This window comes from Triturus cristatus, chromosome 3_2 (genome assembly GCF_964204655.1).
Source record: "Triturus cristatus chromosome 3_2, aTriCri1.1, whole genome shotgun sequence".
NCBI classification, from domain to species: Eukaryota; Metazoa; Chordata; class Amphibia; order Caudata; family Salamandridae; genus Triturus; species Triturus cristatus.
Window position 1 is genome coordinate 561,854,179 of NC_140584.1, and position 24,975 is coordinate 561,879,153.

Consider the following 24,975-nt stretch of genomic DNA (forward strand, 5'->3'; position numbering starts at 1 on the left):
GCGTACTCAAGTAAATTACATTTATTTTTTGGGCAAAACAAAACCAAGGTACATTGGCCACTTTACCTCTATATATTGGCAAATTGCACTATAATTGAGCACATAATGGCTTGCGGATGTGGTTCCTGCGTTGGCCATTAAGATGGATTTGAAATGTAGTGCTCCTTTCTCTACCCTTTTAGTACACATAGCTAAATGATCTGAGCATGTGCCTCATGAATAACATTTACCGGAAGAGTTATTAGTTCAATGATGCAATGAACGGAGAATGAGCAGGGCTTGTCTGTTTACCCGGGTGATCACTGTTTATGTTTCGTTTGCTCGATTAGCCATTGGCCATTTGTTTTCTGGAAACTACTTAGAAATTAATGGAGCTGTAGCAAAAGAGGCACAGTTTGATGTTTTGAAAAGAATAACGAATGAATTAAAATGAACGTTTTTAGGTAAAGCTAGGGTATCATCATGTCATTAGAACTGATTTATATGGCAAATAGTAGAAGTAAACATTTTCTGTTAGAGAACATAGTGTGGCTGAGTGTTTGGATGGTATTTTTAATATCCTGTGCTTTGTGTGTGTGCTTTCCCGCATGGTTTTAAATGATCTGTGCGAGAAAGACAGACCTCTTCTTTCCTTGCCGGTTACATCACAGCTGTTTACATGCAAGCTGTTTGTACCCTGACAGTAGTACTATGGTAAGTGATGAAGTGAATAACAAAATGTCAATTTTCTGTAAAAAAAAAAACAAAAACACCGAATTCTTCCCCCATTGTCTTCATCATAGGAAATAGATTTTGATAAAGATTGATACAGGTTTCATAACCATATTAAAATTCCCAAGTATTATTTTTTTTAAATAATATCTATTGATTTTTCTCCCAATAATATAACCATTTCTTAACATGAGAACTGTATTCATTGGCAGTTCAGCGGCTGTGGGAATATTATAAGGGCCAAACGATTGATATGAAAGAATTAGTTGGAATATAGAGCACACATTTCAAGATACCATATCCTCCTTGCGATTGTGTCTCTTCCGTGGTAAAAAGAAGCGGCCACGCCAGGCCTCTTCATACTATGCGACCATAAGCACCTCACAACCTTCAACTGTTCCTCATGGAAACCTTCCACCACAATCCAACCTCAACATTCTGCCATATCTATGCCATCCAAACACATCTCACCCTTTAATAAACAGAAAGATGATCACGACAAATCAGAATTAAGTGATAACTGTACAAAAGATAAAGCCAATCCTGCTACTAACCCAAATACAACCACGAGCAAAGGCAATAGTTGTTGCATAAGAGCCATAACAATGTCCTTATACTGTAAGAATATCATAAAGATTAATTTTATTAAAGCTATAGTGACATACGTTCATTTACTAACAGACATAATCCATGAAAGGCTTCAGGCATACGTCTTACCTCGTGTGTCCGAGTGAAATGCGGATTGCAAATGTAATCATTTGGTACGACCCCAAACTGTGTGGTTCCCATTTGTGCATGAACAAAGTTATCTTTACTTTGGAGTATATTAACTATCACTTCTTTGTTCCAAACCTTCCCATCACTGGTGTGCACCACATTTTATAGGACTTTGATAACTTGTACTGGAACAGAAAACCTGGATTCACCTTTTGCTACCCAACCTTATTTCTTGATTCTGACCCAACAACCAGTTCCAATGTTCTGATTGTCTGTATCTCTAAACATACCAGCAGATCTGTTTTGTACCTTTTCTTTCACGTCAACCACTTCAGACAAACATGTGACATCAACTAGTTACCTACTCATCCATTCTCTATTTAATTTGGACCCATTAACATGTCCCCTCAAAAGCACAAATAGCGACACACCTGTTGACACGTTGAGCATTGTTCTTTATGACATACATATTTTCAGTCACTTGCTTCCAAGGTAACTTAATAGTCATAGCCAGCTGCAATTGGTCCTTCAAGGTGCAATTGAAATGCTCAACCAACCCATTACTCCTAGGTTGATATAAAGACGTCCTGGTATGTTTAAGGCCAGTGTTAACCAGAAAAGACTTAGGTTTTCAGAGAATAGTTGGTTGCCATTGTCGGTCACCAACTCGTTGGAATAACCCTCTCTTATAAATACTTTCTGTAAAAACTGGATAACAGGTGCAGTATTAACACTATTGGCAAATCTGACCTCTGGCCATTTCGACACGTAATGAATCAATACTAGGGCAAATTTAGAACTCTCTCCCAAAACTTTTATCAGACCGGCAATATCTAGAGCTAATTTAGACCATGGTGCAATAGGGACTCTAGCCAGCAATGGCTGAGTCACTTGAGTCTTGTCATTCAAAATACAAGGGCCCCAATTTTCAACAAAACTTTCAATGTCTTTATCCACTTGTGCATTTCATAGCTCAAACTGCTCCTGGAGCCCATAGCCCTCTTCGTCCCACACAAGGTCTTCGGGACACAAGGGGAAGAGGCACAAGAGGAAGAAATCCAACAGAAGTTCATCTTCACCTCGACTGTCGTCTGTTGACAAAAGCGGTAAGGAGCACCGACGCTCTAGGCATGGTTCTGTGGAGCGGGCGCCAGGGTTGACTTAGAGCCTCCCTCCCTTTCCGGGAGCCGGAGCGGCTCGCTCAAATTAAAGAATTTCACAAGGCCATGCACCTCGTATTTGAGCTGACTGCCCCTCTTTTGAGCCCTCTGCCCCCACAGGTTCGGAAGGGGCCACATTGGATTTGATGCTGTTGGCTAGCGTTCCTATTGCACCATGATATCAGTGGGGCCTCACGGATCCGATCCCGGACCCAGGTCGACGCCATTTGGGCCACCGGAACCTTCTCTAGCATCGGACCCAAAGTCTGTACCTTCGGTGCCGCTGGTGCCCACCGGCGGTACCATCCCCATCCTTATCCCCGACGACACGGAGTTGGAACAACGTCTCTCAACTCCGATTGCAATGCCGATTGAACCATGGGGCTCTACATTGTCGCCTGAAAACTTTGAGAATGTGATTGGCTCAGGAGAAGAATGGGAGGGGTCTATGGACCCGTTTGAACACCAAGATGACTCGGCAGAGCAGTTGGAATGCGTAGCATGCTGGCTTCGTTTATGGTGCACAGTTATTTAAGAGGAGCACCCTGCTCTTATCCAGACAACCTGTATGGTGATTTTAGTGGTCCTGCACAACCATAGAAAGCTCTCTAAGTGGTAGCTGTGGAGAGCATCCTTCAGTCTTAGTCCAGAAGGAATGTTAAGCAGCTTGTTTTACCAGAACTAATCATATAGTGTAGGGTAAGTGAAGAAGAACCACACAGTGTTGTTATAATATTGGGTATTAATATAAACACTCACTAACACATCGGTATATCTCCTACCCGGAGATATAAACACAATACATACAGTATTTCAATAATAGAACAGGTAAGTAGCACAAATACACAGTGGTCTCCAGGGAGAGACCAAACCATAATACTAAGAAAGTGGAATGCAAACCAAGACCGAAGTCGAGACTGGACCCAAAGACTTAGAAGAGATGGGGACCCAAGGACCCCCCCCACTCCCCTCAAGGTAAGTACACAGGAAACCCACGGAGGCTGTGTGTAGAGTGGCAACACAACCGCATGCTCAATACAAGTCAATGGGCAAGTCGCGGTTGCACTTTTCAAGAAGGAGGACCCGTCCCAGAGGACCCTGAAGGAACCCAGTGTAAGAAGAAAGTTTGGAGAGCCACCCCACCCATGAACACACCAGTAACCAGGATACCTACACCAGGTAAGCTGTGTGCATAGGTGTGAAGTGCCACCGGAAATTGCCGTAGACCACAATGAAGAACTTCAGTGAATATGCCACTGGCAAAGAAGGTGAAGGAGTCCTGTGGAATCCAAGGGTGGATTCTTGAAGAGAAGTAGCTGCAAGCAGAGGGGACAGAGTCTATGCCATTCAGGAGTGACCAAGAGGCACGGAAGACAATGACCACCGATGAACGAAGATGCAGGAGAGTTGACGTAATGTTGTCGCTGCAGCTGTGAGGACCATGTGATGCTGTAGAAGACCAGGAGCCGTTCACGAGCTGTACCACGTCGTAAGTCTAGAACCAGGGGGTCGGTGTCCAGCGGGAGCACCAACAAGCCTTGGCAGCAGCAACAGATGAGGAAAGCGAAGAAGGTGCAGTGTCGGGACCTGCAAGGTCCAAGGGACTCAACAAGTGCAGAAGAGTGAGAGCAGACCCGAGCAAGCAGGGGAGCCCACTGGAGCGAAAGAAGACCCTCAAGGGGACCCAGAGGCGGAACGCACAGAAGTCACAAGAGGACCTTGAGCAGCTCACCAAGAATGCAGGCCCACGGTGCAGATGATGCAGTCAGGACAACAATCTTGGTAGCAGGAGATGCTGGAGCTTCTTGCAGCCCGAAGATCTCTGGAGAAGAGAGTCAACAAGTCTTGGCAACGGCAAGTTAACGAGCGCACAGGGGTACTGCTCCAGTGGTTCCTTCAAGGGATTCTGACTTCAAACTTGCTGTAAAGACAGGGCAGGCCTCGAAGGAGTTGGAGAACCACCACCTGTGTTACTGAGCCTTTGGTAGTCCATGGGAGCTCAGGAGCAGCAGACCGATCAGTTTCCTTGCGGTGCCTGCAGATGCAGGGGTGTGCCTCCTTCACTCCAAGGAAGATTCCTTTGAGTGTCTTTGCTGCCCACAGGCCTGGAGAAGAACCTGGAATGGAGAACAGGCACATATGACTCAGAAGACTAGCAGGACGACAAGACAAGGAGCAACAGGAGTCTTCCAGATGCAGTCTTGGTTCCAAAGGCAAAGTCCAACAAAGTCCAAAGTGCCCAGACGGTTGAAGGAGAAGTGGTTTCAAATCTGAATCTTGTCCTGAAACAAATCTCAATAGCCACCCACAGGTAAGCCCTTAAGTACCCCTAGAAAATGGTTGGGATGATTCAGGGTTCCATTCCAGAGGAGGGGCTGGGCGGAGGGGGGATACTCCTATGTCCTTTGTCCAGTTTTGTGCCAGATCAGGATCAAGTGGCTCTCTGAACTGGTTCCAACTGGAACATGCAAGGAGGACACCAAATGTGCCCTTCAAAGCAGGCTGGGGGCGTTGGCAAGCACCCCCACCCCAGCTCAATACACTAATTCCTGTCTGGGAGGTGGTCACACCTCCTTTTGACAGGAATCCTATTGTTCTACCTTCCTCTTCTCAAGCCTGGCTCAGCAGCAGGAGGGCAGAATCATGTCTGTGGTCGGCAGCAGCACTAGCTTGCTGTTAGACCCTCAAAGGCTGGTACCAGGAATGCAGGGGAGCTCCCTAGGGAAGACCCCCAGTACATGGACATCCAACACTGGAATCGGTGTTGGGGTAGGATCCCAAAATGTTTGATACCAAATATGACTGTTTTCGGTGCAGCCAATATATAGTTAGACATCTCGTATTTGACTTGATGTCCACTATATGTATAAAATGGCTGACCACACTTACAAAGCCTGGAAAATCATCTCCTGGGTTTGTATGGGGTGTCCTGCTCATGCAGGGCACCCCTACACTTAGAACCAAGCACCCTGCCTTTAGGATTGAAAGGCCTACATTATGGGTGACTTATAGGTTTTAAATGCAGTGACCTCAGATATGAGGAAACTTATATCTGTGGTGAGTGGTGCTTGCACCAGCTCACACGGGTTGCACTGGCTGGCCTGTAGTCACAGTTTGAGTAGTCTCTCATGATTGGCATAATACATGCTGTACCCCATGGAAGACCCCTCGTATACCTATGCCCTGAGTACCTTACTACCATATACTAGGGACATAGAAGGTTACCCAAGTAACCCATTAGGAAGATACCTAAGTACTTACCATAGTCCAATTAAGGGAGAGAGCACAGCAACTGGAGTCCGGATTTGCAGGATCCCAGTCAGATTAGACAGAAAAATAGAATGACCCCAGCAAAAAGTGGGGGTAACCATGAAAGCAGATCCTTCTTTCCTACAGACTGGTATGAGACTGGTATGGGGAACTTGGGGAAGCCAGTGGACTGGACACTTCTCCAGATACTGGCATACTCTCTCCACCAACTGTGGCAATGGCGGATGGCGCATTTTATGGCATGGTGGTTCAAAGGACAGCTGAGGTCCACGGACTAAAGCTGCCTTCCATGCAGGTGAGGACGAATATCCTGACCGAAGTTCTTCAACCTGGGGCTTCAACCTCTGAACCCCTTTAGCCCTTAAATGAAGCACTGACTATGTCCCTCTAGGCACGTGGTTCAAGCATAGCAGAGGGGCTCTTGTGAATAGGACAATTGCACGCCGTTATAGCCCAGCTCCGGGTGACCCAAAGTTCCTCAGCCAACACCCCACCCCAGAAAGTTTGGTAGTGCAGGCCTGAACATCCCTCTGGATAGGGAATCCAAGAGGCTGGATTCATTTGGTAAGAAAACGTTTTCTTCCTCCAGCCTGGCATTGCAGTCAGTGAATACTGCATGCCTATTGGGCCGTTTCCCCAACTCCCTTTGGGAGAAGGTTGCACAAGTACTGGCACAAGTCCTGGAGGTGGCCCAGGCTGTGCTCTCTCATGCAGTGAAGGACAGGAGAGATGCAGCAAAATTCACCAAAGGGTGTGGCCTTGATACAACACATTTTCTGGGCAGATCGATTTCCACGACAGTGGACTTGAGGCGCCATGCCTGGCTTAGGACAACTGGCTTCCTGAGGGATGTCCAGGCAAATTTGATGGAAGCCGTCTTTTTAGAGAAAAGGCAGATTCAACCCTAGTGAGATTCAAGGACTCTCGAGCTATGGCCAGATCCTTAGGCATCTCTTCTACTCCTCATGGCCAATCTACCTCCCCCCACCCTTTCATGGCAATGGAAGGGATTTCCAGATGCGTCAGCCCTAACCCAGCCACCGTCCTACGCAGGCAAGTGAAGTCGTTCGGGGACATGGACACGGTTCATTCTGACCTAGAAATGGAAGCCAGAAGTCATCGGCCACCCTCCCCTCGGCATCCGCAGCCTCCAAGCACTCCTAGTCTGACTCTGAAAGACCACACAACTCCAGTTGGTGTGTGACTACATCATCATCATCTCCCCCAATGGAGGTCCATAACATGGGACAAGTGGGTCTTGCAGATCATTCAGGAGGGCTACTCTCTGCCTTTCCTTTCTTCTCCTCCTCCTATTCTGCCAAATCAGGAACGGCTGACAGAGGATCATTTAAAATTGCTCCAGGAGGAAGTTACTGCTCTCTTGGCCAACGGAGCTATAGAGAGTGTCCCGGTTTCAGAAGTAGGCAGTGGCTGTTATTCCCACTACTTTCTGGTTTTGAAGAAGAACAAAGGGTTGGGGCCCATTTTAGATCTTCGGACCGTCAATCTCTTCCTCAAGAAGAAGAAGTTCAAGATGCTTTCTCTAGCTCAGGCCGTGTCTGCTTCAGACCAAGAAGACTGGATAATAGCGCTGGACCTGCAGGATGCGTATTTTCACATCACCATCCTGCCAGGCCACAGGCGTTAAGTGCGGTTCAAGGTAGGCCGCAAGCATTTTCAGTTTACTGTACTCCCCTTCTGCCTTACTAGTGCCCTTTGGGTGTTCACCAATGTGATGGCGGTGGTTGCAGCTCATCTGGGCATGTTAGGGCTGTCAGTCTTCCCCAACCTAGATAAGTGGCTGTTGAAGGCATCGTTGTCCCAGGCTGTCGTCTCCCACCTTCAAACTACGGTGGACCTCCTGCATTCGCTGGGGTTCTCTATAGATGCGCCGAAGTCACACACCACCCCTTCTCATATGCTCCCTTTCATCGGAGCTGTTCTGGACACAGTGCAGTTTTGGGCCTATCCTCCCAAGCTGCCAGATCCAAATATTCAGGTTATGATTCCGATGTTTCAGCCTCTATCCTAGATTTATGTGAGACTGACTCTGAGTTTGTTGGGCCTCATGGCATCCTGCATCCAGTTGGTCAAGCATGCCAGGTGGCGTATGCGGGCTCTGCAGTGGGACCTGAAAGTCCAGTGGGCACAGCATCGAATAATTCTCACCGATGTGGTCCAGATCTCAGAATGAACTGCGAGAGATCAGCAGTGGTGGCTGATGAACCGCGATTCGGTCAGTGGCAGGCTCCTCTCCTTTCCCCAACCAGAGCTCACAGTCAAGACAGATACGTCACTTCTGGTATGGGGCGGTCATCGTGGAGAGGTGGAGATCATGGGACACTGGTCTCTGGCGGAATCGCGCTCTACATCAATTTGTTGGATCTTCGAGCGATTCAGTTGGCATTGAAGGCATTTCTTTCCTTTGTCAAGGGGAAGCTGGTGCAAGTGTTCACGGACAACACCACTGCCGTGTGGTACTACAACAAGGAGGACGGGGTAGGGTTGTGGACCCTTTGTCGAGAGGCCCTGCATCTTTGGACATGGCCGGTACAGGAGGGCATAACCCTGGTGGTTCAATACCTGGTATGTTCTCTGAACGCCAGGGCGAACGGACTCAGCCGTCGAGGCCTAGTAGATCACAAATGGTGTATCCAGACAGGGGTGGCGCAAGGTCTCTTTCAGCAGTGGGAAGAACCTTATCGCTGAGGAGAACGCACAGTGTCAGCGAAACTGCGCGCAGCAGTTTCCAAAGCAGATATCGCTTGGCGGCGCCTTTCACCGCGAGCCGAGCTCATGCCTGCTGTACGCCTTTCCGTCCATACCACTCCTGCCCAGGGTTCTGAAAAAGATCAGGAGCGACCCGGCTCAAGTCATTCTTGTGGCTCCAAACTGGTTGAGAAGAGTCTGGTATTCAGATCTTCAGGAGGATCTTCTGTCGCAGCAGCAGAGGAGGGTCCTCCCCCCGAACCTGTCAACTCTGCACCTCCATGTGTGGAGATTTAGCAATGGCAGCTGATGGCTTTTGACCTTCCTCCTGAAGTGTGTAACGTTACCTTGGTGGTCATGTGTCCCTCCTCTAAGATAGTATATGCCTGCCGTCGGCAAAGGTTTGTATTATACTGTTCTGCTTCACTTTCCACTGTTCTTCTGTTTATTTTAACCCTTGCCCAACAGTGCTCTGCTTTTGGAACTCTCAAGGGTTATCTTTCTGCTCCATCTGCTTTTCTGCAGCAGCCAGACCAACCCTCTCTCTTTTGGTCTCCGATTGTAAATAGGTTTCTGAAAGGGCTGGTTCACTTGTTTCTACCCACAGCCATTATTATGCCGCAGTGGGACCTTTATTTGGTCCTTAATTATCTTGTGTGCTCCCTTCGAGCCTTTACACAACTGTCTCCTCCGGCTGCTTACCATCAAGACAGCCTTTTTAGTGGCGATAACATCTGCCCAGAGGTGCTTCGCACCCATGCTCCATTCTTGCCAAAAGTTGTGAACCCATTCCATCTGAGTCAGTCCATCACACTGCCCACCTTCTTTGCTCCCCCGCATCCCTCTAAGGAAGAGGAGCATCTCCACCGTCTGGACTCAAAAAGAGCATTGTTGTTCTACCTTGACCAGACTAAAGAGTTCTGGGTGGACTACCAACTCTTTGTGGGGTACGTGAGAGCTAATAAGGGATAGGCAGCGCAGAAAAGGACCATCTCTTGCAGTCGTTCTCTGCATTAAGATCTGCTAGCCCTGGCCAAGAGGTAGCCCCCCGAGAGATTAAGGGACCATTCTACCAAGGGAAAGGCTGCGACTAAGACCTTGGCTAGGGGTGTCCCAGTCATGGACATCTGTCAGGTAGCAATGTGGGCATCTTTGCACAGGTTTGCCAAGCACTATTGCCTGGACAGTCAGGTCCACATGGATGGGCATTTGCCCGTCCAATCCTGCGCGACTTCCTAGTGTAAGCTAATGGTTCGCAGCTCATCACCTGATGGTATGGCTTGGGTATCTAATTCAAAGTTAAGGAATCTGCAGCTAGAAGTCTCAATCGGATGAACAAGTTGCTTACCTATAGTATCGCATTATGCAGTAGAGACTCTATCTAGCTGCAGATTCCTTACAGCTCTACCCACACCTCCCCACTTTCGTACTGATTTTGTTAGGCTAGGGTTACTTCCCTTTTCAGGGCCCTAGTTTTGCACACGACTCCATCAGTTACTTTGTAGCTCTGTGCTTCTGGTGTGGAAAAAACAAAAAGTGCTGACATCCGCACGCCTGGATGGCATCTATATAGGTAACCACAACGTCATAAACAATGCTACCGATGATGTCACTCGGAGCCGAATGGAGCGACCCGATGGCATGCTCAAGGGGTATTGTTCAGCAAAAGTTTTCGAATCCCGCCTGATGCGTGGGAAATCCAAAGGTAAAGAATCTGCAGCTAGATAGAATCTCTACCAGATAATCCAGTACCGAAGGTAAGAAACTTGTTCTTTAATGCCTCAAATACTGTGGGAATAGTTCACTTTTTTAAGCAAGTGGGTCTGGGTGTGTTAGTACCTTCCAGATTGTCTTTGAAGTGATTCCATCTTTCAACCACTCGGTGTTGTCTAGCATTTCATCCCACTTGTCCTGTTTCTGATTATTGCTATTTTGGTTTTATTTTTGGAGCTCTTTGGTTTTATTTTTGGTGCTACGCAATGGATATTCTGTCACACGTCCAAATGGGGATAGCACTGCTACATGCGCTATTGTGTCGTGAACGAATGATGCAGTATTTTGGTGAACCCATTCTTCAGAAACTAAATGAAAATTTGACCTTGTCATTGCGGCCTTTATGGTTACATAGAATACAACCTGTGTTCCGCTAACTGCTGTCACTTTTGAGTGTGGCCTAGCTATATGCCTTGGAATGTAGCCGGTCCAATCTACGGACATAGAATTGGTGATTGGTCTGTTGAGAGTCCACCTGCAGAGTTGTCCTGCGCGATTGCCATTGCTGCAAAATGCGTATTATGAGCCTCCCTTAGATGCCTCGGATCCTGGATTTTTGGATTCTGGCTCATCCTCTGCAGATGCACTCTGGCTGTCACACCTTCAGCAGCTGCTGATTGGGTTGGATGCAATCAGGTTTGTTCTTTGGAACTTATGAACAGGGTGCCAATGCAAACATTGTCTTTGGCAGCAGGAAAAAACATTGTTTCGTTTGACTCTCTGAACATTTAAACAATCATGCAGTCTTTGAGAAGAAATGATTTTTATTTTCATTCGGCAAGCTTTTTTACAAAATTGCTTTTATATGTAGGTTTTAATGTGTATAGTCAATTGACTTTTAAATACAATTCTTCTTTCTATCTACTTTTAATATTAAAGAGCATTATGTTTTTTAGGTTTCATGATAAATTTAAACGTAGATGTTATTATGGGTTATAGGTTTAAATATGAAGCCCAAGTCAACTTACAGACAAGGAGTGGGTGTTGTGGGGTTGCATAGGCCACGGGCAGAAACGCCTCCATTTTACATGTGTAAGAGGCTGGCTTAGTATATGGTGAACACTTATTTAAGTGATGCACCTTGCACTAATCCAGACAACCGTATGGTGATTTTAGTGGTCTTTGTTAACCTTGGAAAGCTTTCAAAGTGGTAGCTGTGGAGAGCAGCCTGCAGGCTTATCTAGATGGAGTGTTAAGCAGCTTGGTCTACCAGTTTAATCATGTAGTGTAGGTTAAATGAAAAAGAACCACACAGTGTATATTTAAAAATATGTCTATTTTATTACACAACACTCACTAACACATTGGTATATCTCCTACCCAGAGATATAAGCACAAATTCATAACAATACTTCAATTGCAATAAGAAAAGTAGCACAAAATATGGTCGTCTCCAGGGGGAGACCAAACCCTATATTAAGAAAGTGGAATGCGAACTGTGACCAAAGTGTAGGGACTTGGACTAGGAGAGTCAGAGGAGCTGGGGACATAAGTACCACCCAAGGTAAGTACCTAGGAACCCCACGGAGTCTGTGTGCAGAGTGAAAACACAGCTGCGTGCCCAATAGAAGTCAACGGGAAGTCGTAGTTGCAATTTAAAGGAGGACCCTTCCCAATGGACCCTGAATAAACCCTGTGGAAAACAGAAGATTGGAGAGTCACCCCACCTGTGAATACCCCAGGAACCAGGATACCTACACCAGAGAAGCCAGGTGCATAGGTGCGAAGTGACATTAGAAACTTCCGTAGACCACAGTGGAGTACTTCAGTAAAGATGCCACTGGTGAAGACAGTGCAAGAGTCCAGTGGAATTCATGGGTGGGTTCTTGAAGAGAAGAACCTGTAAACAGAGGGGCCAGAGTTTATGCCACTCGGAGGTGACCAGGAGGTACGGAAGAGCAATGCCCACTGATGTCAGATGGTTTATAAGAATTGACTGTGACCTTGTCACTGCAGGTGTGAGGACTAAGGGAGGTTGTGGAATACCAGGAGCTGTGCACAAGCTGTCCCACATCGGGAGTCGAGGACCAGGGGGGTGGTGTCCGGTGAGAGCACCAACAAGCCATGGTAGCTGCAATTGGCCTGGAGAGAGAAGAAGGAGCAACGTTGGGACCAGCAAGGTCCAAGGGACTCACCACAAACAGGAGAGTTAGAGCAGGCCCAGAGCAAGCAGGGGAGCCCACTGGATCGAAAGAAGACCCTCAAGTGGACCCACAAGCCGAACAAACAGGAGTCGCAGGAGGACCTTGAGCAGCTCACCAAGAATGCTGGCCCAAGGTGCAGAGGATGCAGTGAGGACGAATATCTTGGTAGCAGGAGGTGCTGGAGTTTCTTGGAGCAGTGTCAGGACCAGCAAGGTCCAAGGGACTCACCACTACCAAGTAAGTCAGAGCAGGCCCTGAGCAAGCAGGGGTGCCCGCTAGAGCCAAAGAGGACCTTGAGCAGCTCACCAAGAAGAAAGGCTCACAGTTCAATGGATGTGGTGAGGATGTTGTACTTGGCAGGAAGAGAGGCTGGAGCTTCTTGTAGCCTAAAGATCTCTGGAGTGCAGAACCAACAAACCTTGACAACGGCAAGTTGACGCAGTGCACATGGGTTTAGTCCCAGCGGTTCTGATACTAGCCTCAAAATTGCAGAGAGGACAGGTGAGGCCTTGTGGGAGTTGCCGAACCACCACCTGTCTTGCTGAGCCTTTCAAAGTGCATGGGACGTAGGGAGCAGTGGACCGGTCAGCTTTGTTGCGGTGGCTGCACATGCAGGGGAGTGACTCCTTCACTCCAAGGGAGATTACTTCGGGTGTCCTTGATGCCCACTGGTCTGTTGAAGATCCTGGAAGAAGCACAAACACAGACCAACGAGAAGACTTGCAGAACAGAGAGACCAGGTGCAGCAGGAGTCTTTTTTTTGATGCAGTCTCCATTCCAGGTGAAGTCCAACTGTCCAGACGGTCGAAGAGTGACATGGTTTCAGGCTTGAGTATTGTCCCACCACGGATCTGAGTACCCATCCCTAAGGGAAGGGTTGGAACAACTCAAGGGTCCCTCCCAGAGGAGGGACTGGACAGAGAGGAGGATATTCCCATGTCCTTTGTCTAGTTTTGCGCTAGAGCAGGAGCCAAGGGCTACCCTGAACTGGTTCAAACTGGAGTATCAAGTAGGAGACCAAATGTGCCCTTCAAAGCACTCTGGTGGCTTTGGCAAGCGCCCCACCCCAGCCCAATGCACTAACTCCTGTCTGGAATGTGGTCACACCGCCCTGCGAAAGGAAACCAATTGTTCTTCCTTCTCCTGCTCGAGCTTGGCTCAGCAGCAGGAGAGCAGAATCGTGTCTGTGATCGGCAGCAGCACTAACTTGCTGTCAGACCCTGAAATGCTGTAACCGAGAGTACAGGGGCGAAACCCAGGGGAGACCCCCAGTACAAGTGATCCTACTTCCAACACTGGAATCGGTGTTGGGGTATGATTCCAACATGTTTGATACCAAAATGACCGGGTTAGGTTCAGCCACTGTATAGTTAGACCTCTCTTAATGATTGATGTCCACTATATGTATCAAAATGGCTGACCACACTTACAAAGCCTGGAGAATCGCCTCTGGGGCTTGTAGGTGTGGTCTGCTCATGCAGCGACACCCTCAGACTTATAACGCAGCACCCTGCCCTCAGGACTGTAGAGCCTGCCATAGGGGTGACTTATAGGAAACTTATATCTGGCATGAGAGGTGCAAGCACCAACTCACACAGGCTGCAATGGTGGTCCTTTAGTCACAGTTTGAGTGGGATCCTATGGGTGGCACAATACATGCTGCAGCCCATGGAAGACCTCTGGTGTACCTATGTCCTGGGTACCTTAGTACCATATACTAGTGACTTTCAAGGGTACACCAGTAGCCAAGTGTGGATGTACATCAGTACTTACCATGGACAATTAAGGAGATAGCATTGTGACTGGGGTCCTGATAAGCAGAAACCCAGTCAGACTAGTCAAAAACACCCTGACACCAAGCAAAAATTGGGGATAACCATGAAAGCAGATACTACTTTTCTAAAAGATGTTTACGTTTAAAGTTGACATCTTTTGAAACAATGTCTTATAACACACATTTGCTTGCGTGCCGGTATGAGAGAATGTTCTCAGAACATGGTTTGCTCACATTTACACTTCTTCGTAGGCACATTATCAGACCTTGGTACATTTTGTAGGACAACGTTCACTGTGCAAAATGTTGTTTGATTTGCGACAGCCAGACCAGAACTCTGGCAGAGAGAGAATGGATCCAGTTTATTATATAAGCTGCACCAAGCCCTTGTTTAGGCAGAGGAGTATTTTGATGGGATTGTTGAGGTCATCCCACGCCAGAATTCTAGCCCAGCTGAATCCCATTACCATCCTGAAAAGGACAGCAGTCTGTTCCACACCAAGGCTGGCTTCCAGATGACACACACCTGCAGATAAATGGGGAGTTACAACACTCTAAGTTATTCTGGCTAACTCGCATACCCTATGCTTGCTAGGTAGGAATCGCTAGGTAGGCGTACCATTATATGTATTCATGATGTATCGTACAGTGGTTGAACTATACATTCTTTTCACCATTCGTGTAACACCAATAACATTGTTTTGCTCTATTCAATGTATCATTGCTGCACCCATATTTTAAGGCATTAATCCAATTGGTTCAATAAATGTTTGAAATGCCAATTTGAGATTATCTTGTGTCTCTCTTTGGGCATACCTGAGCTATTATAGAAAGGGTAAGATCTGTTTCCACAATTTCCTTGGGGAGTCAGGGTTGTCATGTTCTGAGGTTTCATATACCATCCAGTAGCCTGTCAAGTTAGAGGTCCAGATTGTGCACTTTGAGCTAGCCAGGGCTTAGGTCAACAAATCCTGTTTGGGATGCAGTACTCTGTCTCATATTATTTTGACATTTGTGTTGCCCAAACGCACAGTCTTAATGGACTATGCAGTTGATTGATGGTCCAATTTGTGAATCATCTATTAATGTCCATCAAAGAACGCAATCAATAACTAAATACAACTTGCTCATGTTTTTATTTATACTTCAAGAAATATAAACACTTACGGATGGAGAGCTCACCCCACGCAAGACCTGGTCAATTGATGCTTCTGGTGTGAGTCTGCATGAAATGGAGTTCTGAGATGCAGTACATTTAGGAAGCAGAACTGTAATTCTTTCATCGCATTTACTCGCATATCACTGCTCACCGCTAGACTCTTATGAGAAGCAGTACCACCTCAGAGTATGGAAGAACAAGTTACTTACCTTCGGTAATGCTTTTTCTGGTGGATACAGGATCTGCCTGTGGATTCCTCACCTTGTGAATATCCCCTGCGCCAGCATTCCACGGAATTTTTCCTAGCTCTCCACGCCGACGTGGACGTCATAATTCCTCTGCTCGCGACTCCGTATGACGTCACCGGAGCTATAAGAGAGCCACGTCGGCGTGATGACGTCTGTTCCACCCATTTTTTCCGTGCCTCCGAGGCGAACAGGTGGACGGACACAGACTCAAGTATACATAGTACACAACATTTAAACCAATATATACAGCGCAAAGTCAAAAAGGAAAGCTAAAAACATCAGCATTTCCTATAAATGTACTAGATAGAAAATACAATGAATAAACAACCAGCCAAAAAAGGGGATCTTTTTAGGTATACAAAGGTGGACAACGGGGAGGCGAGTGGGTCAGTGAGGAATCCACAGGCAGATACTGTATCCACTAGAAAAAGCGTTACCGAAGGTAAGTAACTTGTTCTTCTGATGGATACATCTGCCAGTGGATTCCTCACCTTGTGAATAGATTCCCACAGCAGTCCCACTCCCGGAGGAGGGTGTCCACCTTTCCTATACCAAAAAGTCCTGCAAGACAGAGTGCGCAAAATGGCCCTCCCTCCTCATCTCAGAATCTAAGCAATAATGCTTTGCAAAAGTATGGAGGGAGGCCCAAGTCGCCGCCTTACAAATGTCTGCAACTGGAACACCCCTGGCCAAAGCAGTGGTGGAAGACTTAGCTCTAGTGGAATGAGCTCTAATACCCTCAGAAGGAACCTTACCTGTAAGGGCGTAGCAGATCTTGATGGTTAGGATGATCCACCTGGACAGAGTGCGCTTGTGCACAGCTTTGCCTTTTGAGTGTCCAATATAGCCCACGAAGACCTGATCTTCCAAACGAAAATCTTTTGTTCTGTCCAAATAAAAGCTCACTGCTCTTTTAGGGTCCAAGCGGTGAAGTCTCCCCTCGTCCTTGGAAGGGTGAGGGGGAGTATAAAACACAGGGAGAGTAATGGACTGCCCCAGATGAAAGGGAGTAACTACCTTAGGAAGGAAAGCAGCCCTGGTCCTGAGGACCATCCTTTCAGCATGTAAGGATACAAACGTGGGTTTTGAACTAAGAGCTTGAAGCTCACTCACCCTCCTTGCCGAGGTTATGGCTACAAGAAAGACCGTTTTAAAGGACAACAGCCTCAAAGGGCAGCTATTAAGGGGTTCAGAAGGGGACCCCATCAAAAAAGTTAAAACAAGATTAAGGTCCCACTGTGGCATTACAAAGGGAGTAGGTGGAAACCTATTAGTAAGGCCTTTGATAAATCTTAAAACAATAGGAGATTTAAATAACGACGGCTGATCTGGAAGACGCAGAAAAGCAGATAAGGCTGATAGATAGCCCTTAACCGTGGCCACAGCACAACCCTGCTGAGCCAAGGAAAGAGCAAACTGAAGCACATTAGAAAGATGAGTTTTCAAAGGGTCAATGGATGTCTGTCCACACCATTTTACAAACTTAGACCATCTATAGGAATACACCGACTTAGTGGAGTGTCGCCTGGATGATAATATAACATCCACTACGTCCGGCGGGAGAGAGAAAGAACTCAGGTTGCCCCATTCAATCTCCAGGCATGAAGGTGCCTGCCTGCCCCTCCGACTGCGAGAGGAGGTCTTCCCTGAGAGGGAGACGGAGCGGAGGGTGCGATGAAAGGTGAAGTAGATCTGTGTACCACACCATTCTTGGCCAATCTGGGCCGATCAATATAACTTGGGCCCGGTCTTGGCGAATCTTCCTCAGAACCCGAGGAATCAAGGGTATGGGAGGAAACGCATAAAGGAGTTGAGCCCCAACTCAACTGAAACGCGTCCCCCAACGCCCCCTGCATCGGAAACTGGAGACTGCAGAATGACAGGCAATGCGCGTTCTCTTGAGTGGCAAACAGGTCCACTCGAGGAGTCCCCCACGTCCGGAAGATGTGCTGAACTACTTCTGGATGAAGCCTCCACTCGTGGTCGGCGGAAAACTGTCAACTGTGACTGTCCGCACGTACATTCAGCACCCCGGCCAGATGATTCACCATCAAGCAGATCCGATGGTCCTGAGCCCAGGACCAGAGTCGCAAAGCCTCTCTGCAGAGACGGTACGACCCTACTCCTCCCTGCTTGTTGACATACCACATCGCGGTAGTGTTGTCCGTCAGGACTTGAACTGACTGACCACGAAGGAAAGGGAGAAAAACCTTGAGCGCCAAACGTATCGCCCGCAATTCTAGAAGATTGATATGAGACAATCTTTCCTCTGGAGACCAAAGCCCCTTGATCCCCAGATCCCCCAAATGAGCACCCTACCCTAGGGTGGAGGCATCTGTTATCACTGTGGCCACCGTTGGAGGAAGATGAAAGGGCTTTCCTTGAGACAGATTGCCCTCCACGCTCCACCAAGACAAATCCGCTGCAGTTTCTCTGGAGATTCTGACTGACTCCCTGAGATCTCCGTTGTGCTGATACCACTGCCTGAGGAGACACCACTGGAGCGCCCTCATGTGCCAGCGTGCATGGTTGACCAACAGAATGCAGCAGGTGAACAGACCGAGCAGACGAAGGACCTTCAGAACTGGAACAACCACTCCATTGTGGAATAAAGGGATCATCTCCTGAATGTCGAGAATTCTTTGAGGAGGAGGAAATGCTCACACACAGTAGTGTCCAGTACCGCCCCTATGAACAGGTTGCGCTGAGAGGGCACAAGGTGAGATTTGGGCACATTGATTGAAAAACCCAAGTGGAACAACAGATGAGATGTTACCTGCAGATGATGTTGTACCATCTCTGGCAACTTCAGAAGCCAGTCGTCCAGGTAGGGGAAAACCGGAATCCCCGACCTCCTGAGATGGGCAGCCACCACCGCCATCACCTTGGTGAAGACTCGAGGTGCAGTAGTAAGACCAAACGGGAGGCCCGCAAACTGGTAGTGTTGCGACCCAACCGTAAAACGGAGATACTTCCTGTGCGTCCCCAGAATTGGGATGTGGAAATACGCATCCTGCAAGTCGATCGACACCATCCAGTCTTCTTGCTGCAACGCCTGAAGAACCTGTGCAAGGGTTAGCATCTTGAATTTCTCCTGCTTCAGGTAAAAGTTCAAGATTCTGAAGTCCAGAATTGGATGCAATCTGCCGTCCTTTTTGGAAATCAGGAACCACCTCTATCGCACCTTTTTGAAGCAATGCAAGAACCTCCTTCTGCAGAAGAAGTAGATGGTCCTCTGAGCAAAAACCTTGGCAAGGAGGGTAAGGGGGAGGATATTCCCGAAAAGGATGGGCGTACCCATTCTCCACATGGTTTAAAACCCAAAGGTCCGTCGTGACCAATTTCCAACCTTGCAGAAAGTGGGACACCCGACCCCCAACCGGCCCCACATGATCCAGGATGGGGGATCTAGGGCTGCTTCCCTGTAGCAACATTGGGAGCAGAGGAGGCTGAGGAGGAGGAGGGATTGCGGCCAGAACCATGTTGACCCCTTTGTCTTCCTCTATAGGACCTATAGAGAGGATTGTGTTGCTGCTGCTGCTATTGAGGTTGACGGAAGGAGCGAAAGGAAGACCTCCCAAAACCCCTATACTTTTTCAAGCCAAAACCCTTCGGCTGTGTCTGCAATCCTAATGATTTCGCAGTAGCTCTGCTATCTTTGAACCTCTGTAAGGCAGAATCCGCTTTCTCTCCAAAAAGCTTTTTCCCACCAAAGGGTAAGTCAACCAGAGAGGCCTGAACATCAGATGAAAATCCAGAAGAGTGGAGCCAAGCCTGCCTTCTAGTGGCTATGGAAGAACCCATAACTCTGGCCACAGAATCAGCAGTATCTAGGCCTGACTGAATAACCTGCCTAGCTGCAGCTTGAGTGTCAGAAAGAACCTCCATGAAGAACCCTTCTCCTCATCAGGCAATTTGGGGGCCAACTGTTTTACAGAGTCCATCAAGGCATGAATGTAGCGGCCCAACAAACAAGTGGCATTAGTTGACTTTAATGCCATGCTAGCTGATGAGAAAACCTTTTTAGCTGACTGTTCAATTTTCTTTGAGTCTCTGTCAGCTGGTGCTTGTGTCAAAACCCCCGAAGATTGTTTGGAGCAGGATGCTTGCACTACCAAACTCTCTGGAGAAGGATGAGAAGAAAGGAAGCTCGGATCCCCTGGAGCTACTCTATATCTTCTCGCAACAGCCCTAGAAACAGCAGGCGAAGAAAGTGGCTTGCGCCAAACGTCTATAATAGGATCCAAGATGACCTCATTAAAAGGCAACAGAGGCTCGACAATAGAGGAAGGCGAATGAAGAACCTCGGTCAATAAGTTCGGCTTATATTCCGCTGAAAGCAATTGTAAGTCCTAAAGCTCTGCAGCCTTCTTTATCACCAAATGGTAAGGAGCCAACTCTTGAGGCGGAGAAGACCAGGAAGAAGAAAGTTCCCACTCAGGAGTGTTGTCCAATCCGCGTGCCTCCTGAATACCTTCAAACTCATCTATTGAGTCACCCAATTCACCTTCCTCCACTTCCTCTGCACGATATTGCTCCTCTTCTATAAGTCTCTGAGCCTCTCTTCGAGAGCGGATCCGTGGACACGGCGTCGGCGGCGCTGTTCGCGGAGTCAGCTGCGCCGATGGAGTCGGCGGCATCACACGCGGCGCAGCTGGAGCCGTCGGCGGCGTCGAGGGAGGCTCCTACGAAGGCACACGATCCAGACGAGGTCGGGAGGAAGGCTCTCCAGACTGCGCCGGGAACTGCCATGACGGCAACATCGGCATGAAGGGCATAAATGGTGCCTGAGCATAGTGTTGTGGCACGTCCAAACTGAATGCCATTGGACCCACGGGACCTGAAGGTGCACCGGATGGGAAGGTTGCTCTTTGAAAAACTCCATACATAGCATTCAAAAAATGCGACAGATCCGCACCCGGAGTCGGGAACTGCGGGTATGGATTCGAACCTGTATCCAGCCAAGGAGTAACTGGAGTCGGAGCCGACAGATCCTCTACTGGATCCACTAGTTCACCTTCAGGCACAGGAGAGAGTTCAGCAACCTGATCAGGCTCGGCGTCTGAAGCTGGTGAATCCATCGGCGCCGGAGACTGTGCCGGAGTTATCTTTGGCGAAGGAGACTTCTCCGGAGAGACACGAGGAGAAGGAGAAGGCGAAGGAGAGACCAAGTCCTTACTGCGACGTCGAGGTGAAGGTGACCTCGAAGCCCTACTCTTCGTCGACCGGTGCCGAGACTCATGCTTCCTCTTTTTCTTGTGTCTTCTCGACTTCGACGAGTGCGAAGTCGACGACTCCGGCTTCGACTTGTCTCGCTTTCGACCTCTACCTTCCTTCCTCACCTTGGCCATGAACAGCTTCGCTTCCCGTTCCTTTAGAGCCTTAGGGTTCATTTTCCTGCAACAGGAACAGTCTTCCATGTCGTGATCCGACGACAGACACCATGAGCAATCTTCATGGGGGTCAGTGATGGACATGTAACCCCCACATTCCCTACACGGCTTAAATCCTGACTTCCTCGACAAAGACATTAGTACTTTAGAAACAGTAACCCACAAGGTAACTACAAAGTAACTCTACAACCAAGGAGAGTGCTAGAAAACTGTTACGCGTCGACGGCACGAAGAAAAGGGAACTGACGTCATCACGCCGACGTGGCTCTCTTATGGCTCCGGTGACATCATACGGAGTCGCGAGCAGAGCCATGGAATTATGACGTCCACGTCGGCGTGGAGAGCTAGGAAAAATTCTGTGAAATGCTGGCGCAGGGGATATTCACAAGGTGAGGAATCCACTGGCAGATGTATCCATCAGAAAGTGCTACTTAGAAGAACATATTTAGCAAGCAACCAAGAGATTCTGTATTACTGGTTGCGCATCGCATCACCGGAAGTTCATATAGCGCAGAGTAATGCCCTTCTAAAGACTCCTTCGTTATTTTGCAAATCATACGTTCATGCAGTCGCATGATGTACATTAATTCACTTTAAGCAAATGATGTGGAAATACATGTTTTAACAGTGCTGACAATGACCACATGTTAAAATATCAAACGTCTGTACACTTATCCTTTTCAACTTTGTCCCACCTTTTTTCTTCTTTTCAGGGTGTTGTTGGTGGAGTGACAGGAATCATTACAAAGCCCGTGGAAGGTAAGAAACTGTATTTTAGCAAGTAAAGCCCATTTTTTTCTTGAATGTTTTGCTTTTTAAGTTTCATTTTAAAAGATTTCTATTGAAGTCAGTGCAGTGTAATAACCCATCATTCTGCTGTAAATGGTAGTTCCCCCAGAAAAGCATAAGTCGGAACGTTCATTTTAGCTTTTATTTAGCACTGATGAATGAAGGAGCCCGATGCAAAAGAAGATTAAGTGATTTTCTCAAAATCACCCAATTTGATGAGGCGCTAAGTTCCACTGTGAGCCCTCTAGTGAGGGCTACCCTTAAGAGTCTTGTCCTGAAAGCATTGAATAACAAGAAAGCTGTCATATCTGGTGTCAAAAGCAAAGGTGGTTTTGTAGTCAAGCCATGGCATATTATGGCACAAACCAGATTATGAGGCATAAAATACTATACTGAACGAAAATAAGAGCAAACATCTGATTAATATGTTCCCTCTTTTCTGACCTTCACTCATGGGGCCACATTCAACTACTATGCATTAACAAACTGCACATTTGCTCTAAACATCCAACACAACCGAACATGCCTTTGGTCATATATGTTATTAGTTTCCTTCTCACTGTCTTATTGACCCCAAAAGGTACATTCATCTGCGTAGTTAGGACTATCAGAACTCGACTGTGCACAGTACTTGAGGGAAGGTCTCACTAAAGATGCATTTTCATTAGGCAGGCTTCCTCGGGTGCTCTAGCTGTGTGTGGGAATCTCTGAAGCCACCACTGGTATTTTCCCTCACAGTATATATTGCAGCATTGTAGTCAAGCAAGCTGAATTGGTTACACCATTGGGCTTCGGGGATCATGGCCCCGCCATTCTCTTTGCAGTTCTTCTCTCTCACAGGACCCATGTGCATGTTGCCCCCCATTGTATTCCCAACAGAGGTCCCTGACACATCACTAAAAACAAGCATTGGCATAACCAATAGGTCTCACCTTTGGGACCTTATAAGTATTTAGTTATGCAGCACAATATCCTTACTGCAACAACAGTAACTGTTGCATGGCTAAACACTTATAAGGTCCCAAGGGCAAGACCTATTGGCTATGTCAGTGCTTGTTTATTAAGCTCTCAAAGAGAATGTATGTGTTTTTTTACTCTCTCTCGTGCTGCTTCCCTTCCTCAAATAACAGCCCCCAGGTTGCACGACTCCTTCTCGCCAGGGCACCATCCTTTTGGTGCAATATTTAGAAGCCCTCTGATCGGCGAGAGTAATTGATCATTTCCCCTGGTTCCTAAATTTGTGCTCGCTCTGGCAGAGGTTGCTTGACATGACTCTAGGAGACTCTCGCCCATTTATGTGGGCACACCCTCGGAGGAGGATGCAAGGAAATCTACAAATGGCTCATTCATCTTGTCTGCAATGTGTCCTTGGGTCTCCGGGCTTCTGTGCCCGCCTGGCATGTGAGTGGCACTCCCGAGGACTGTGCATGTTGGTGCCAGGGCCATACATGAGTGGAAAAGCGAAAGGCTGTGATCCAGCACTCGAACAAGCTGTGGAGCCAGGAGGCCAGAGTTCGAGGCACGCTGTCACTACTTGACAAAACTGCACCCTCTTTTGCTGCTGCTTAATCTATCAGTCTAAAAACATTAACAGTGCCCCTACTTTATTAAATGTTATGTGAAGCATTAACAATTGAGAGAAGAAAGGGAGCGGGTACCAAAAACATCCCTTCCAATAGTATTTATTTCAATAGCTGTAGAGTAGGAATTTGAAGGACATAGGACTGACTGGCACATAGGTCTCAAGATGGCAGCTTCCCTTCCTTAACCCTGCTTCAAACTGTAATTTGAACAGACAGACTAGAAGCCCAAATAACCAGTAAGACTTCAGAAGGTCGATATTAAATCATCTATTTCTTTTCCAATTTTTAAGTTCTTATTCAAACACCGCTCATAAATACAAGGGACTTCTGGTGGTGCTAGAAGCACACAAGCCAACATTTATAGATTAAGTGGGCGGTTCTTCAGTGCTTAATTTAAATAAGATTAGTGCTCAAATATTTCAAGATCACAGCAGAACGTCAATATGTTTTAATACCAAATGAGAGGAATCAATTGAAGGTAATTTAAATTAAGGTCAGAATAGTTGGGCATTAACCCCTGAGCAGTCGAAAGTGTACAGTATCTCAGATCTGACTTTTTAAAGTGATGTAAATAACACATTACTGGTAAAGAGTTTACTGATACCTAAATTAATGACCTTAAAAGGATAAAAAGCTGAGTTGGCCTTACTGGAATTTAAATCCTGACCTCCAGACCACTGCATGCGTCAGTGGTGAGTGTTAACTTGCTGAGACATCTTCCAGCATCGGGTTTGGCCTGTACAGACACCCTGTATTGTTTTCTTTCAAATAAGTTGCGTGTAAAGCCTGGCTAACCAGTGGTCTTTACTGCCAGTGACAGCGGCAGAGTGAGTTACTCACTAAGTCCACACTCGCCTTACCATGTTGGTAAGTGCAGGCTTGTTGGTAAATTTTCTTGTGTTCTTATGGAGTTCAATAGACTGTAAACTCCATCAAATGTTGTCTTTTGAAGCAATCAGAACACAAAAGTAGAATTTGCGAGTTAAAGGGAGAAACTGGAGGAAATTACATACAGTACAAGGGGGTGAGCTAGGTAAGCAATTATATTGGCTACTGTGTCAGAGAAGGATTCAGAAAACAGGTAATATATGGCCACCCCACTCCCTCACTCTCTCTCTTCAAGACATGTGATCTGTATACAATTCCTAAATTCATCCAAACGCATTACTGTGCACACCAAATGGGAATTACAAACTTACTTTTCACATGATTTTAGGCACAGGCTGATGAAGTGATTTCTCATTTTGCCCAAATTGATTTGATTACACGATGTTGCGTTAAGCGCCGAATTCCAAAGGTTCCATAGTCGGCAGCTCTAGGCGCATCCTCCTACCGCTCATGTAAGGGCACGATGTTTTCAATTTGTGTTTTAGAGTCTTACGTTTTTTATTGCAGTCTGAGCTTTCACCTGCCATCCCCTATCTGCACCTACACTATGCATTCCTTTGTTTACACATTGGAGCATCAACCACGGTTGGTTTCCCAGGTCTGGCATGCTAGGCCCAAGGCACTGCTGGCACGGTTCACTATACTCATTATGCTACT

The 24,975-nt window shown here is 47.2% G+C and overlaps 1 protein-coding gene across 1 annotated transcript in view; it reads left to right on the forward strand.

Moving 5' to 3' along the window:
• VPS13C (vacuolar protein sorting 13 homolog C) overlaps nucleotides 1-24,975 on the forward strand; it is a 2,873,871-nt gene that overhangs the window by 2,592,141 nt on the left and 256,755 nt on the right. The window contains exon 77 of the mRNA XM_085648297.1: nucleotides 21,772-21,817. Within this exon, the coding sequence (XP_085504423.1) occupies nucleotides 21,772-21,817 (46 nt within the window). The remainder of the gene's footprint in view (nucleotides 1-21,771; nucleotides 21,818-24,975) is intronic.